Raw genomic sequence first — 13,883 nt, forward strand, 5'->3', positions numbered from 1 at the left:
TCTCCTATTTGATTCTCCTATGAAGAGTGGCATCATGGGCGCCTCAAAACAACTCTCAAATGATCTGAAAACAAAGATTATTCAACATAGCTTTTCAGGGGAAGGATACAAAAAGTTGTCTCAGAGATTTAACCTGTCAGTTTCCACTGTGAGGAACATAGTAAGGAAATGGAAGAACACAGGTACAGTTCTTGTTAAGCCCAGAAGTGGCAGGCCAAGAAAAATATCAGAAAGGCAGAGAAGAAGAATGCTGAGAACAGTCAAGGACAATCCACAGACCACCACCAAAGACCTGCAGCATCGTCTTGCTGCAGATGGTGTCACTGTGCATCGGTCAACAATACAGCGCACTTTACACAAGGAGAAGCTGTATGGGAGAGTGATGCGAAAGAAGCCGTTTCTGCAAGCACGCCACAAACAGAGTCACCTGAGGTATGCAAAAGCACATTTGGACAAGCCAGTAACATTTTGGAAGAAGGTCCTGTGGACTGATGAAACAAAGATTGAGTTGTTTGGTCATACAAAAAAGCGTTATGCATGCGCTGTATTGTTGACCGATGCACAGTGACACCATCTGCAGCAAGATGATGCTGCAGGTCTTTGGAGGTGGTCTGTGGATTGTCCTTGACTGTTCTCACCATTCTTCTTCTCTGCCTTTCTGATATTTTTCTTGGCCTGCCACTTCTGGGCTTAACAAGAACTGTACCTGTGTTCTTCCATTTCCTTACTATGTTCCTCACAGTGGAAACTGACAGGTTAAATCTCTGAGACAACTTTTTGTATCCTTCCCCTGAAAAGCTATGTTGAATAATCTTTGTTTTCAGATCATTTGAGAGTTGTTTTGAGGAGCCCATGATGCCACTCTTCATAGGAGAATCAAATAGGAGAACTACTTGCAAGTGGCCACTTTAAATATCTTTTCTCATGATTTGATACACCTGGCTATGAAGTTCAAAGCTCAATGAGGTTACAAAACCAATTTAGTGCTTCAGGAAGTCAGTAAAAAGTAGTTAGGAGTGTTCAAATCAAGAAAATGATAAGGGTGCCCATACTTTTGCACCGGTCAAATTTTGTTTAAATGCAGATTGCACAATTTCTGTTAGTACAATAAACCTCATTTGAATCCAGAAATATAACTGAGTCCATCAGTTATTAGATATATGAAACTGAAATAGCTGTTGCCAAAACCAAAATTGCTATAAAGAAAAAAGGTTAACATTAATAAGGGTGCCCAAACTTTTACATATGACTGTATGTATGTATGTGTGTGTGTATGTGTGTATGTCCGGGATAGGCATCCGCACCGTAGCAGCTACAGCCACAAAATTTGGCACAGTCACACGTCTGGACCCCGAGAGCGTCCTAAGCTATGTTGCGAGACGAAATTTTAACCCCGCGCGTTCCAATTCACCAAACAATTTTGCCCCCGTCTACATACTGGTGGAAAAAGTGTGTGCGCGTCAAGCCCCGCCCCTCATTATGATGTCATAATGCCCCTATTTGCATACTGGGGAAGCAGTGTGTGCATATCAAGCCCCGCCCCTCATTATGATGTCACAATGGTTGCCATGGCGACGCTGATGTCATCATAGGTTGCAAGCCCTGCCGCCGCTCATTATGATGTCATAATGGTTGACTATGAGATGGAGGATGTGTGATGGGTATATGGGCACTGGACTATGGGATGGAGGATATGTATGACGGGTATATGGGCTCGAGACTATGGTATGGCGGGTATATGGGCACTGGACTATGGGATGGAGGATATGTATGACGGGTATATGGGCACGGGACTATGGGATGGAGGATATGCATGACGGGTATATGGGCACAGGGCTATGGTACGGAGGATATGCATGACGGGTATATGGGCACGGGACTATGGTACGGAGGATATGTATGACGGGTATATGGGCACGGGACTATGGGATGGAGGATATGTATGATGGGTATATGGGCACGGGACTGTGGGATGGAGGATATGTATGACGAGTATATGGGCACGGGACTATGGGATGGAGGATATGTATGACGAGTATATGGGCACGGGACTATGGGATGATGGGATGGAGGCTATGTATGACGGGTATATGGGCACGGGACTATGGGATGGAGGATGTGTGATGGGTATATGGGCACTCGACTATGGGATGGAGGATGTATGATGGGTATATGGGCACTCGACTATGGGATGGAGGATATGTATGATGGGTATATGGGCATGGGACTATGGGATGGAGAATATGTATGATGGGTATATGGGCATGGGACTATTGGATGGAGGATGGGTATATGGGCACTCGACTATGGGATGGAGGATATGTATGATGGGTATATGGGCACGGGCCTATGGGATCGTGGATGTGTGATGGGTATATGGGCACGGGACTATGGGATGGAGGATTATTATAATTTGTTATAACTAACCACAGTTAGTTACTATGCCCGGGCTCTTCAGCTAGTATATACACACACACATATATATATATATATATATATATATATATATATATTTATATATATATACACACACACTAGCTGAAGAGCCCCGCGTTGCCTGGGCATAGTAACCAACTGTGGTTAGTTATAACAAATTATAATGATTATATTGCACATAAAAACATTTCACATCATATATTCAACACTACAGATTTGCAACACAAATTAACTAAACGACTACACAAGTATCCTCTCCTGTGTGATACTTTCTGCTGAGCTGTGTATCTAATCCTATCGTGTGTTACTGACTGCTCCGCCATGTATCTAATCCTATCCTGTGTGATACTGACTGCTCACCCGTGTATCTAATCCTATCCTGTGTGATACTGACTGCTGATCCGTTTATCTAATCCTCTCCTGTGTGATACTGCCTGCTGAGCTGTGTATCTAATCCTATCCTGTGTGATACTGACTGCTGAGCTGTGTATCTAATCCTATCCTGTGTGATACTGACTGCAGAGCTGTGTATCTAATCCTATCCTGTGTGATACTGACTGCTGAGCTGTGTATCTAATCCTATCCTGTGTGATACTGACTGCACAGCCGTGTATCTAATCCTATCCTGTGTGATACTGACTGCTGAGTCGTGTATCTAACCCTATCCTGTGTGTTACTGACTGCACAGCCGTGTATCTAATCCTATCCTGTGTGACACTGACTGCTGAACCGTGTATCTAATCCTATTCTGTGTGATACTGACTGCTGAGCCATGTATCTAATCCTATCCTGTGTGATACTGACTGCACAGCCGTGTATCTAATCCTATCCTGTGTGACACTGACTGCTGAACCGTGTATCTAATCCTATTCTGTGTGATACTGACTGCTGAGCCATGTATCTAATCCTATTCTGTGTGATACTGACTGCTGAGCCGTGTATCTAATAGACGATGACACCATAGAAATGATAAGAATAATAGGCCTCAGTTACCACAACTGTCTACAAAGAAAACTGTTACTTATAGCAACCAATCACAGCTCATTTTTCATCCTTTAAACAGCTCTGGGACAGCGTGGCGAGTTTTGAGTGGCGACTTTTGCGTTTTGACTTTTATGTAGCGAGGTTGGTGTATCTGTGGTGAAATGTGTGCTGAGGGTGGTATATGTGTTGAAGCACGTGGTAGTGTGTGGCGCATTTTGCGTGTGTGTTCATTTCCCCGTGTGTGGTGAGTATCCCATGTCAGGGCCCCACCTTTGCAACTGTACAGCATATACTGTTAGGCGCCATCGCTCTCATTCTTTAAGTCCCCCTTGTTCACATCTGGCAGCTGTCAATTTGCCTCCAACACTTTTCCTTTCACTTTTTCCCCATTATGTAGATAGGGGCAAAATTGTTTTGTGAATTGGAACGCGCGGGGTTAAAATTTCGCCTCATAACATAGCCTATGACGCTCTCGGGGTCCAGTATAGTATGACTGTGCAAAATTTTGTGGCTGTAGCTATGACGGTGCAGATGCCAATACATACTGTACATACACTTTTTCCCCATTACGTAGATAGGGGTAAAATTGTTTGGTGAATTGGAAAGCGCTGGGTTAAAATTTCACCTCACAACATAGCCTATGACGCTCTCGGGGTCCAGACGTGTGACTGTGCAAAATTTTGTAGCTGTAGCTACGACGGTGCAGATGCCAATACATACACTTTTTCCCCATTATGTAGATAGGTGCAAAATTGTTTGTTGAATTGGAACGCGCGGGGTTAAAATTTTGCCTCACAACATAGCCTATGACGCTCTTGGGGCCCAGACTTGTGACTGTGCAAAATTTTGTGCCTGTAGCTGCGACAGTAAGGATGCCAATCTCGGACATACACACACACATACATACACACCCACATTGAGCTTTATATATTAGATATATCTATATATACTAGCTGAAGAGCCCGGCGCTGCCCGGGCATAGGAACTAACTGTGGTTAGTTATAACAAATTATAATAATCCTCCATCCCATAGTCCCGTGCCCATATACCCATCACACATCCACGATCCCATAGGCCCGTGCCCATATACCCATCATACATATCCTCGATCCCATAGTTGAGTGCCCATATACCCATCCTCCATCCCATAGTCCCATGCCCATATACCCATCATACATATCCTCCATCCCATAGTCAAGCGCCCATATACCCATCATACATCCTCCATCCCATAGTCGAGCGCCCATATACCCACACATCCTCCATCCCATAGTCCCATGCCCATATACCCGTCATACATATCCTCCATACCATAGTCCCGTGCCCATATACCCATCATACATATCCTGCATCCCATAGTCCCATGCCCATATACCCGTCATACATATCCTCCATACCATAGTCCCGTGCCCATATACCCATCATGCATATCCTCCATACCATAGTCCCGTGCCCATATACCCGTCATACATATCCTCCATCCCATAGTCCCGTGCCCATATACCCGTCATACATATCCTCCATCCCCTAGTCCAGTGCCCATATACCCGTCATACACATCCACCATACCATAGTCCCGAGCCCATATACCCGTCATACATATCCTCCATCCCATAGTCCAGTGCCCATATACCCATCACACATCCTCCATCTCATAGTCAACCATTATGACATCATAATGAGCGGCGGCAGGGCTTGCAACCTATGATGACATCAGCGTCGCCATGGCAACCATTGTGACATCATAATGAGGGGCGGGGCTTGATATGCACACACTGCTTCCCCAGTATGCAAATAGGGGCATTGTGACATCATAATGAGGGGCGGGGCTTGACGCGCACACACTTTTTCCACCAGTATGTAGACGGGGGCAAAATTGTTTGAATTGGAACGCGCGGGGTTAAAATTTCGCCTCACAACATAGCTTAGGACGCTCTCGGGGTCCAGACGTGTGACTGTGCCAAATTTTGTGGCTGTAGCTGCGACGGTGCGGATGCCTATCCCGGACATACACACATACATACATACACACATACATACACACTTTGAGCTTTATATATTATATATATATATTATATATATATTTATTATACATATATACATATATATACACACACACATATACACTAGCTGAAGAGCCCGGCGCTGCCCGGGCATAGTAACTAACTGTGGTTAGTTATAACAAATTATAATTATCCTCCATCCCATAGTCCCGTGCCCATATACCCAACATACATATCCTCCATCCCATAGTCCCGTGCCCATATACCCATCACACATCCTCCATCCCATAGTCAACCATTACGACATCATAATGAGCGGCGGGGCTTGCAACCTATGATGACATCAGTGTCACCATGGCAACCATTATGACATCATGAGGGGTGGGGCTTGACACACTTTTTCCCCATTATGTAGATAGGGGCAAAATTGTTTGGTGAATTGGAATGCGCGGGGTTAAAATTTCGCCTCACAACATAGCCTAGAACTCTCAGGGTCCAGACGTGTGACTGTGCCAAATTTTGTGGCTGTAACTGCGACGGTGCGGATGCCAATCACGAACATACACATACACACATATTGAGCTATATATATTAGATATATATATATATATATATATATATATATATATATATATATATATATATATATATATATATATATATACACACACATACATACACACACATACACACCATATATACTCGTGTATAAGTCGACCAGTGTATAAGCCGAACCCCCTAATTTTGCCACAAAAAAACTGGGAAAACTTATTGACTCGCATATAAGCCTAGGGTGGAAAATGCAGCAGCTACTGGTAAATTTCAAAAATAAAAAGATACCAATACAAGTAAAATTAATTGAGACTTCAGTAGGTTAAATGTTTTTCAATATCCATATGAATCAAGAGCCCCACATAATGCTACATACAGTTCATGATGGGCCCCATAAGATGCTCTGTACAAAATACGCCCCATATAATGCTGGAAAAAGGTTAATGGCTCCATAAGATGCTCCATAGAATATGACCCATATGCTACTCCATAAAGGTTATGTGTTGTGAGTTCATTTTCCCCTTCACCATTGAGGTCTGATAATTCCCAGGATTAGAATCAATTATCACCCAGATTTTTTTTTTTTCTGTTTCTTCTTCTTATCAGCGATCACCACCATGTCTGGACGCGGCAAACAAGGAGGGAAGGTCCGCGCTAAAGCCAAGACCCGCTCATCCCGGGCAGGACTGCAGTTCCCGGTTGGCCGTGTGCACAGGCTTCTCCGCAAGGGCAACTACGCCGAGAGGGTGGGCGCCGGCGCTCCGGTCTATCTGGCCGCTGTGCTGGAGTATCTGACCGCTGAGATCCTGGAATTGGCCGGTAATGCCGCCCGAGACAATAAGACGACCCGCATCATCCCCCGACACCTGCAGCTGGCCGTGCGCAATGACGAGGAGCTGAACAGGCTGCTGGGTGGGGTGACCATCGCCCAGGGGGGCGTCCTGCCCAACATCCAGGCCGTGCTGCTGCCCAAGAAGACCGAGAGCAGCAAGTCCGGCAAGAGCAAGTGAGCGCTGCCGCCGATCCCACCTACACAACCGGGGTGATGGCGGAGCAGGCGAGGAGCAGATCTCACTTGGCACTGGTGTACTTGGTGACGGCCTCGGTGCCCTCGGACACGGCGTGCTTGGCCAGCTCTCCGGGCAGCAGCAGGCGCACAGCGGTCTGGATCTCCCGGGAGGTGATGGTGGAGCGCTTGTTGTAGTGAGCCAGGCGGGAGGCTTCCCCTGCGATGCGCTCGAAGATGTCATTGACGAAGGAGTTCATGATGCCCATGGCCTTGGAGGAGATGCCGGTGTCGGGGTGGACCTGCTTCAGCACCTTGTACACGTAGATGGCGTAGCTCTCCTTCCTGCTCTTCCTCCGCTTCTTGCCGTCCTTCTTCTGAGTCTTGGTCACAGCTTTCTTGGAGCCCTTCTTGGGAGCTGGAGCAGACTTGGGATCAGCCATAACAAAAGTAAAGCAGTCTCCTTCGTCACAAAGCAGAACAATAATCACCCAGGATTATTCCCAGGATTAGAATCAATTCCCAGGATTATTGGAGGAGGAGCGCCGAGAGATGGCTGCTCTGGCATGAGGCTCCTTAGTTTTTTAGTTTTTTACCCCGTTAAATTGTTAATTCTCCCTTTGGTTCACTCACCATTGCGTAGCTACAGGATTCGGCAGAGCTGGGAGTAGTGTGGAGACTGCGATCAGCTGGGACCGGTGTCTTTCTGTCCTCGTGGAGCTCCGTGCCTGGATTCAGCTGGGAGAGAGTGAAGCTGCTGGCTGCCTGCCTTGTACCCATTTCCAGCATGCAGATGATCCCAGGATAGGAAACCTGGTGGAGTGTGCGGTGCTGGAGTTGTTCTGGAGATCTTGTGGTCCACATGGAGCTGTAGGGCTACAGGATTCGGCAGAGCTGGGAGTAGTGTGGAGACTGCGACCAGCTGGGACCGGTGTCTTTCTGTCCTCGTGGAGCTCCGTGCCTGGTTTCAGCTGGGAGAGAGTGAAGCTGCTGGCTACCTGCCTTGTACCCATTTCCAGCATGCAGATGATCCCGGGATAGGAAAGCTGGTGGAGTGTGCAGTGCTGGAGATGGTCTGGAGATCTTGTGATCCAGGTGGAGCTGAAAGGGTGAGCTGGGCAGGTTTGGACTGACTGTTGGCGTGTCCCCTGATGTCCCTGTCTTGTTGCACCCATGCCCTCCCCCCCAGCAGTGCTGGGAGCACCCTTTATGGAAAGTTGTACATTTAACTCTGCTAAGCTGTGACTGTTCAGTCTTTATAGCTACAAGCTGAGTGTAGTCATGGCCACTGCACTCTGTAAACCTACTCTTATGATTTCAAGGGACGATTTATTATTCTGGAATCATCCGCAATTTCTCATGGACTCCCCTTCTTGGAGCATGATTGCTAATTCAACAATTGAGTACATAAAATCCATTACTTCTGTGAAACCTGTGGAGGTGTACTGCAAGAGAGGTAGGAGAGGAGGAGTCCTGGCACGCCTTCGGAGGAGAGGGTTCAGAACAGCTCTTCCTTCACTCCACTTGGCTAATGTCCGTTCCTTATCTAACAAAATGGAGGAACTGAACTTACTTTGTAACATGAGATCTGATATGGCCAATTCAGCTGCTCTTTGTTTTACTGAGACCTGGTTGAATGACACCATCCCTGATTGTAGTCTGGATCTACCTGGTTTTGTTATCTACAGAGCTGACCGTGATTGTGTAGCTTCAGGTAAACAAAGGGGGGGTGGGGTATGTCTCTACATCAACACTAGCTGGTGCTGTGATGTTAACATACTGGGAAAAGGTTGCTCTCCAGATCTAGAGTACCTTGCACTCAATTGTTGACCATTTTATGCTCCAAGAGAGTTTTCATCTATGGTTCTGGTTGCAGTATATATTCCCCCTCAAGCATCTGTTAAAGCTGCTATTGGTGAATTAGCTTGCAAAATATCAGAATGGGAGAAAGGATCTCCTGAAGCATTTGTGATCGTAATGGGGGACTTTAACAAAGGAAAACTCAACCTGGATCTCCCCAAATTTACTCAACATATAAACTGCTTCACGAGAGAGAACAATACGCTTGATCACTGCTATACTGTCTTAAAAGGGGCCTACAGGGCAGTGAGGAGAGCAGCAGTGGGCTTTTCAGATCATTGTCTAATTCATTTAATTCCAGCCTACAGGCAAAGGTTGAAAACATCCAAACCTACAGTTTATACAAAGAAGACATGGTCTGAGGAGGCAAAATTGCAACTGCAAGCATGCTTTGAATGCACAGACTGGGAGGTATTCCAGGAAACATGCTCGGGTCTGGATGAATGGGTTGATGCAGTGTCCTCATATATCCGTTTTTGTGAAGACACGTTTATTCCATCCAAATCTGTCCACTTTCGGGGAAACAACAAGCCGTGGTTTACAAATAAAGTCAGGTTGATCCGTAAGAGAAAAGAGGAGGCTTATAAAGCAGGCGATATTACTGAATTCAAAAAACTTAGGAACTCGCTATCTAAAGAGATCAAGTTAGCCAAACACGAGTATGCAAAGATTCTGGAGGAAAGGTTCTCATCAAAAGATACTAGATCTGCATGGAGAGGATTAAGAGAGGTCACCAATTATAAAAGCCACCCCACTATAGTGAACCCCAGCAGAAGTCTGGCAACAGAGTTAAATGAATTCTACTGCAGATTTGAGGCAAGATCTACACACAGTGGCTATTCATCTCTAAGCTCCTCAGTCTGTTCATATAAAGATCATTCATTGTGCAACACCCAAGTAGTGATCTCCGAGGCAGAGGTGATACGCATCCTGAAGGGACTTAAGGTCAAAAAGGCACCTGGCCCTGATGGTGTATCTCCAATGTGTCTGAAAGTATGTGCTACCCAGCTTGCCCCTATACTGACAAATATATACAATGTGTCACTGAAAGAGTGCGTTGTACCTCAGTGTTGGAAAAATTCCACAATTATCCCTGTCCCCAAGAAAGTGGGATCCTCTGAGTTGAACGACTATAGACCAGTAGCACTCACATCTGTAGCTATGAAAGTCTTCGAAAGAATTATGATGTCCCACCTGATAAAATTCACGCAGAAGCTATGGGACCCGCTTCAGTTTGCCTATAAGGAGAATCGTTCGGCAAACGACACTGTCAATCTGGCACTGAAGTACATTTTGGATCATACAGATGAACGGCACTCATATGTCCGGATTCTTTTCATGGACTTTAGCTCAGCGTTCAATACCATTGATCCGAATTTACTTCATAAGAAAATGGTAGCTCTTGGAGTCCCTCTCAACTTATGCTTGTGGATTTATAACTTCCTGACAGCCAGGATACAGAGTGTAAAAGTTGGACCATTCACTTCGGACACCTTGGTCACAAACATCGGGGCACCTCAGGGGTGTGTTTTGTCCCCGTTACTGTTTTCTCTCTATACGAATGATTGCATCTCTTCAGCAGACTCAGTAAAAATCTTGAAATTTGCCGATGATATGACACTGATTGGTCTCATCAGGGGAAATGCTGAAGACTTGTATCGGAGTGAGGTGGAAAGAATATGTGACTGGTGTAAAGCCAATAATCTTGTACTCAACACTAAAAAAACTGCTGAGATGGTTGTGGATTTTAGGAAAGATCAACATGAGATACTTCCAATCTACATCCATGACGAAGTGGTTCTTAGGGTCACAGAGACCAAATTCCTTGGTGTTATCATCTCTCATGATCTTAAATGGGGGAAAAACGTGGATGCTGTTATAAGAAAAGCACAACAGAGGATGTTCTTCCTGCGTCAGCTGAAAAGATATGGTTTGTCTAAGAATCTGCTGATCTTATTCTTTAATGCTGTCATCAGATCTGTGATTTGTTCCTCTCTGATAGTCTGGTATGGGGGAGCCACTGCGCATGACAAACTCCGCTTACAAAGGACTTTCAGAACAGCAGAGAGAATTATAGGCTCCCCCCTGCCTAAAATCCAGGATCTTTATGATAAGAGTATTCGATCCCACGCATTGAAAATTTCATCCGATTCCTCTCACCCGGGACACTCCTCGTTCCAACTACTCCCTTCAGGACGTCGCTTCAGAGTCCCCAAATGCAGCACCAACCGCCATATGAACAGCTTCTATCCACTCTCTGTTCAACAATTAAATCGTCATGTGTAGACTATATACTGTATCTGTCTTGTTAGATGTTACTTGTTGTATCTGTTATATATTATGTTGCCTCTTTGCCACAAAGAATTCCTTGTATATATGTAATATGTACTTGGCGATAATAAATTTGATTGATTGATTGATTAAACTCCCTCTTCTGCTGAAGGAAGGTAGTAAGGCTGATTACCAAGCACCTGAGCAGAATGATGACTGGGTGACTGGAATTGCTGACTGGATATAAGGCAGCCGACACCCTTCTGCCTTGCGGGTGATTTCTGAGGGATTCTAGGAGACCAGTCTGATTCCTGCTCCTCAAAAGCTAAGTTTTCTGCTCTGCTTTTTGCATTTGTGTTTTGGTTTTGTTTTGCCTTGTTTTTCTGGATTTCTGCCATTCCCTGCTTGGGTGAGCTGAATTCCTTTTCGCTCTGTCTTCAGAAAATACCCGAGTACTGATATAGTCTTTTTGAAGCCTAGCATCTTCAGGGCTATTTTCCCTATCAGTCTGTTGGCTCTTGTTTTGATAGGGTTTTTGGAGGATTGCAGACAGCAGCTTTTCTATCCTGTCCTATTTAGTTTGCTTGGGCCCCATCATTTGCTCAGCCTATCTTTCTATCTGTGTGAGTGTTTTTTCATCTTGCTTCACCGTCATTATATGTTGGGCGCTGCCTATTGCTTTGGGGTCTGCTCTGGGGCCGTTTAGATTTCCTTTTCTGTCTTTAGGCTATTTAGTTCTCCGGCTGTGATCGAGGGGTCTAGGGCACCGTAGGAACCCCCCACGGCTACTGCTAGTTGTTGTTGATAGGTTCAGGGGTCTGCAATCCGATAGCTGCCAACTTCTCTGGTTTTCTGGACTTAGCTAGTATTTCTGTTTTTGCCTCCTACGGTGACTCATTCATAACAGAATCACCCACCATACCGCAGATCCTAGGGTACTCAATAGCAGGAAAGGAAAAAAAAAAAAAAAAAGTGTCATTATTTCTGTGTGTATATTTTTTTCCTCTATATCTCTGAGGCCGTAGGGGGATTTTTTTTTCTCTCAATGGAGATAAAGCAATTGTCTGATCGTGTGGAGCAGCTCGCTGCGGAAGTGCGGGGAATTTCCGCCTTCCTTGCTCATTCACATGCTGCTGAACCAAAGATCCCTACTCCTGATGTGTTTTTTGTGGATCGGTCTAAATTTTTGAATTTCACAAATAATTGTAAATTATTTTTTGCCTTGAAGCCTAATTCGTTAGGGAGCTCCGCGCAGCAGGTTAAAATTGTCATCTCTTTGCTGCATGGCGATCCCCAGGATTGGGCGTTTTCTTTGGAACCAGATGATCCTATTCTGACTAATGTGAACGCATTTTTTCAAGCCTTGGGGTTGTTGTATGACGAACCTAATGCTATTCATCAGGCTGAAAAGACCCTGTTGGCATTGAGCCAGGGTCGAGATTCTGCAGAATTGTACTGTCAAAAATTCCGAAAGTGGGCGGTCCTAACTACCTGGAATGATAATGCCTTGGCAGCGCTCTTTCAGAAGGGTTTGTCAGAAGCCGTAAAAGATACTATGGTGGGATTTCCTGTTCCCTCTGGTCTTGACGATCCTATGTCATTAGCCATTCAGGTTGATCGGCGTTTACGTGAACGCAGGACTGCACGACAGCTGTTGCCACCTGTTGAACAAGTGTCTGAACCTATGCATAGTGATGGAATTTTGTCCAGGGAGCAACGTCATGAGTTCAGAAGGCGTAATAAGCTGTTTTTTTTTGTGGAGATGCCTCGCATATTATTTCTGTCTGTCCTAAATGAGAGAAACGTTTTGCACACACGTTTTCTGTGGGTGGTGTTCAACCTAAGTTTCTTCTGGCAATTACTCTGATCTGCTCCCTGTCCACATTTTCCGCCAAGGTTTTTGTGGATTCGGGAGCAGCCCTGAACCTAATGGCCTTGGATTTTGCTAAACGTTGTGGATTTCCTAGGACACCTCTGCGGACGCCTATCCCTTTGAGGGGGATTGATGCTACTCCTTTGGCGAAAAATAAACCTCAGTTTTGGACCCAGGTGGTAATGCGGGTCGCCCCAGACCATCAAGAAAATTGCAGATTTTTGGTGTTGCATAATTTGCCTGATACCATTGTTCTGGGGTTTCCCTGGTTGCAAATTCATAATCCAGTTTTGGATTGGAAATCTGTGTCTGTGGTGAGTTGGGGTTGTCGGTGTGCCTTTAGTGAGGCTCCGGTTTTTTCCACCTCTCCTCAGTCGCATGATGTTCCTGACTATTTGGCGGACTTTTATGATGTATTTAGTGAGAATGAGTCTGCGTCTTTGCCTCCTCATAGGAGTTATGACTGTGCAATTGAACTGAGCCCGGGGTGTAAATTTCCCAAGGGTCGGCTCTTCAATTTATCTGTACCCGAGCACGAGGCTATGCGATCCTATATTAAGGAGGCGTTGGAGAAGGGTCATATTAGACCATCCTCTTCACCCTTAGGTGCCGGTTTTTTTTTCGTGGCCAAAAAGGATGGTTCTTTAAGGCCTTGTATTGATTATCGTGCCCTCAACAAAATTACTATTAAATATCAGTACCCGTTACCCCTGATTTCAGATCTATTCTCCAGAGTTAAAGGTGCTTGCTGGTTTACCAAGCTTGACCTCAGGGGGGCGTATAATCTTATCCGCATTAAGCATGGGGATGAATGGAAGACGGCGTTTAATACTCCAGAGGAACATTTTGAGTATCTGGTGATGCCTTTTGGGCTCACTAATGCCCCTTCTGTCTTCCA

The 13,883-nt window shown here is 45.3% G+C and overlaps 3 protein-coding genes across 5 annotated transcripts in view; 1 reads left to right on the forward strand and 2 right to left on the reverse strand.

Moving 5' to 3' along the window:
* Window positions 1-13,883, reverse strand: part of SERINC2 (serine incorporator 2) — a 237,958-nt gene that overhangs the window by 65,730 nt on the left and 158,345 nt on the right. The gene's annotated exons all lie outside the window — the stretch shown is intronic.
* LOC141077334 (histone H2A type 1-like) lies at window positions 6,587-7,034 on the forward strand. Its single transcript, XM_073564207.1, has one exon. It carries the CDS (start codon window positions 6,593-6,595, stop codon window positions 6,983-6,985), a length of 393 nt encoding a protein of 130 aa, XP_073420308.1. The 5' UTR covers window positions 6,587-6,592; the 3' UTR covers window positions 6,986-7,034.
* Window positions 7,032-7,439, reverse strand: LOC141077340 (histone H2B 1.1-like). Its single transcript, XM_073564220.1, has one exon. It carries the CDS (start codon window positions 7,422-7,424, stop codon window positions 7,047-7,049), a length of 378 nt encoding a protein of 125 aa, XP_073420321.1. The 5' UTR covers window positions 7,425-7,439; the 3' UTR covers window positions 7,032-7,046.

Source organism: Dendrobates tinctorius, unplaced genomic scaffold (genome assembly GCF_039654945.1).
Source record: "Dendrobates tinctorius isolate UK_male_01 unplaced genomic scaffold, ASM3965494v1 ptg000015l, whole genome shotgun sequence".
NCBI classification, from domain to species: domain Eukaryota; kingdom Metazoa; phylum Chordata; class Amphibia; order Anura; family Dendrobatidae; genus Dendrobates; species Dendrobates tinctorius.

Excerpts from the sequence above, each read along its gene's own strand:
- LOC141077334 (XM_073564207.1), top strand. The coding sequence starts at position 6,593 with ATGTCTGGACGCGGCAAACAAGGAGGGAAGGTCCGCGCTAAAGCCAAG.
- LOC141077340 (XM_073564220.1), bottom strand. The coding sequence starts at position 7,424 with ATGGCTGATCCCAAGTCTGCTCCAGCTCCCAAGAAGGGCTCCAAGAAA.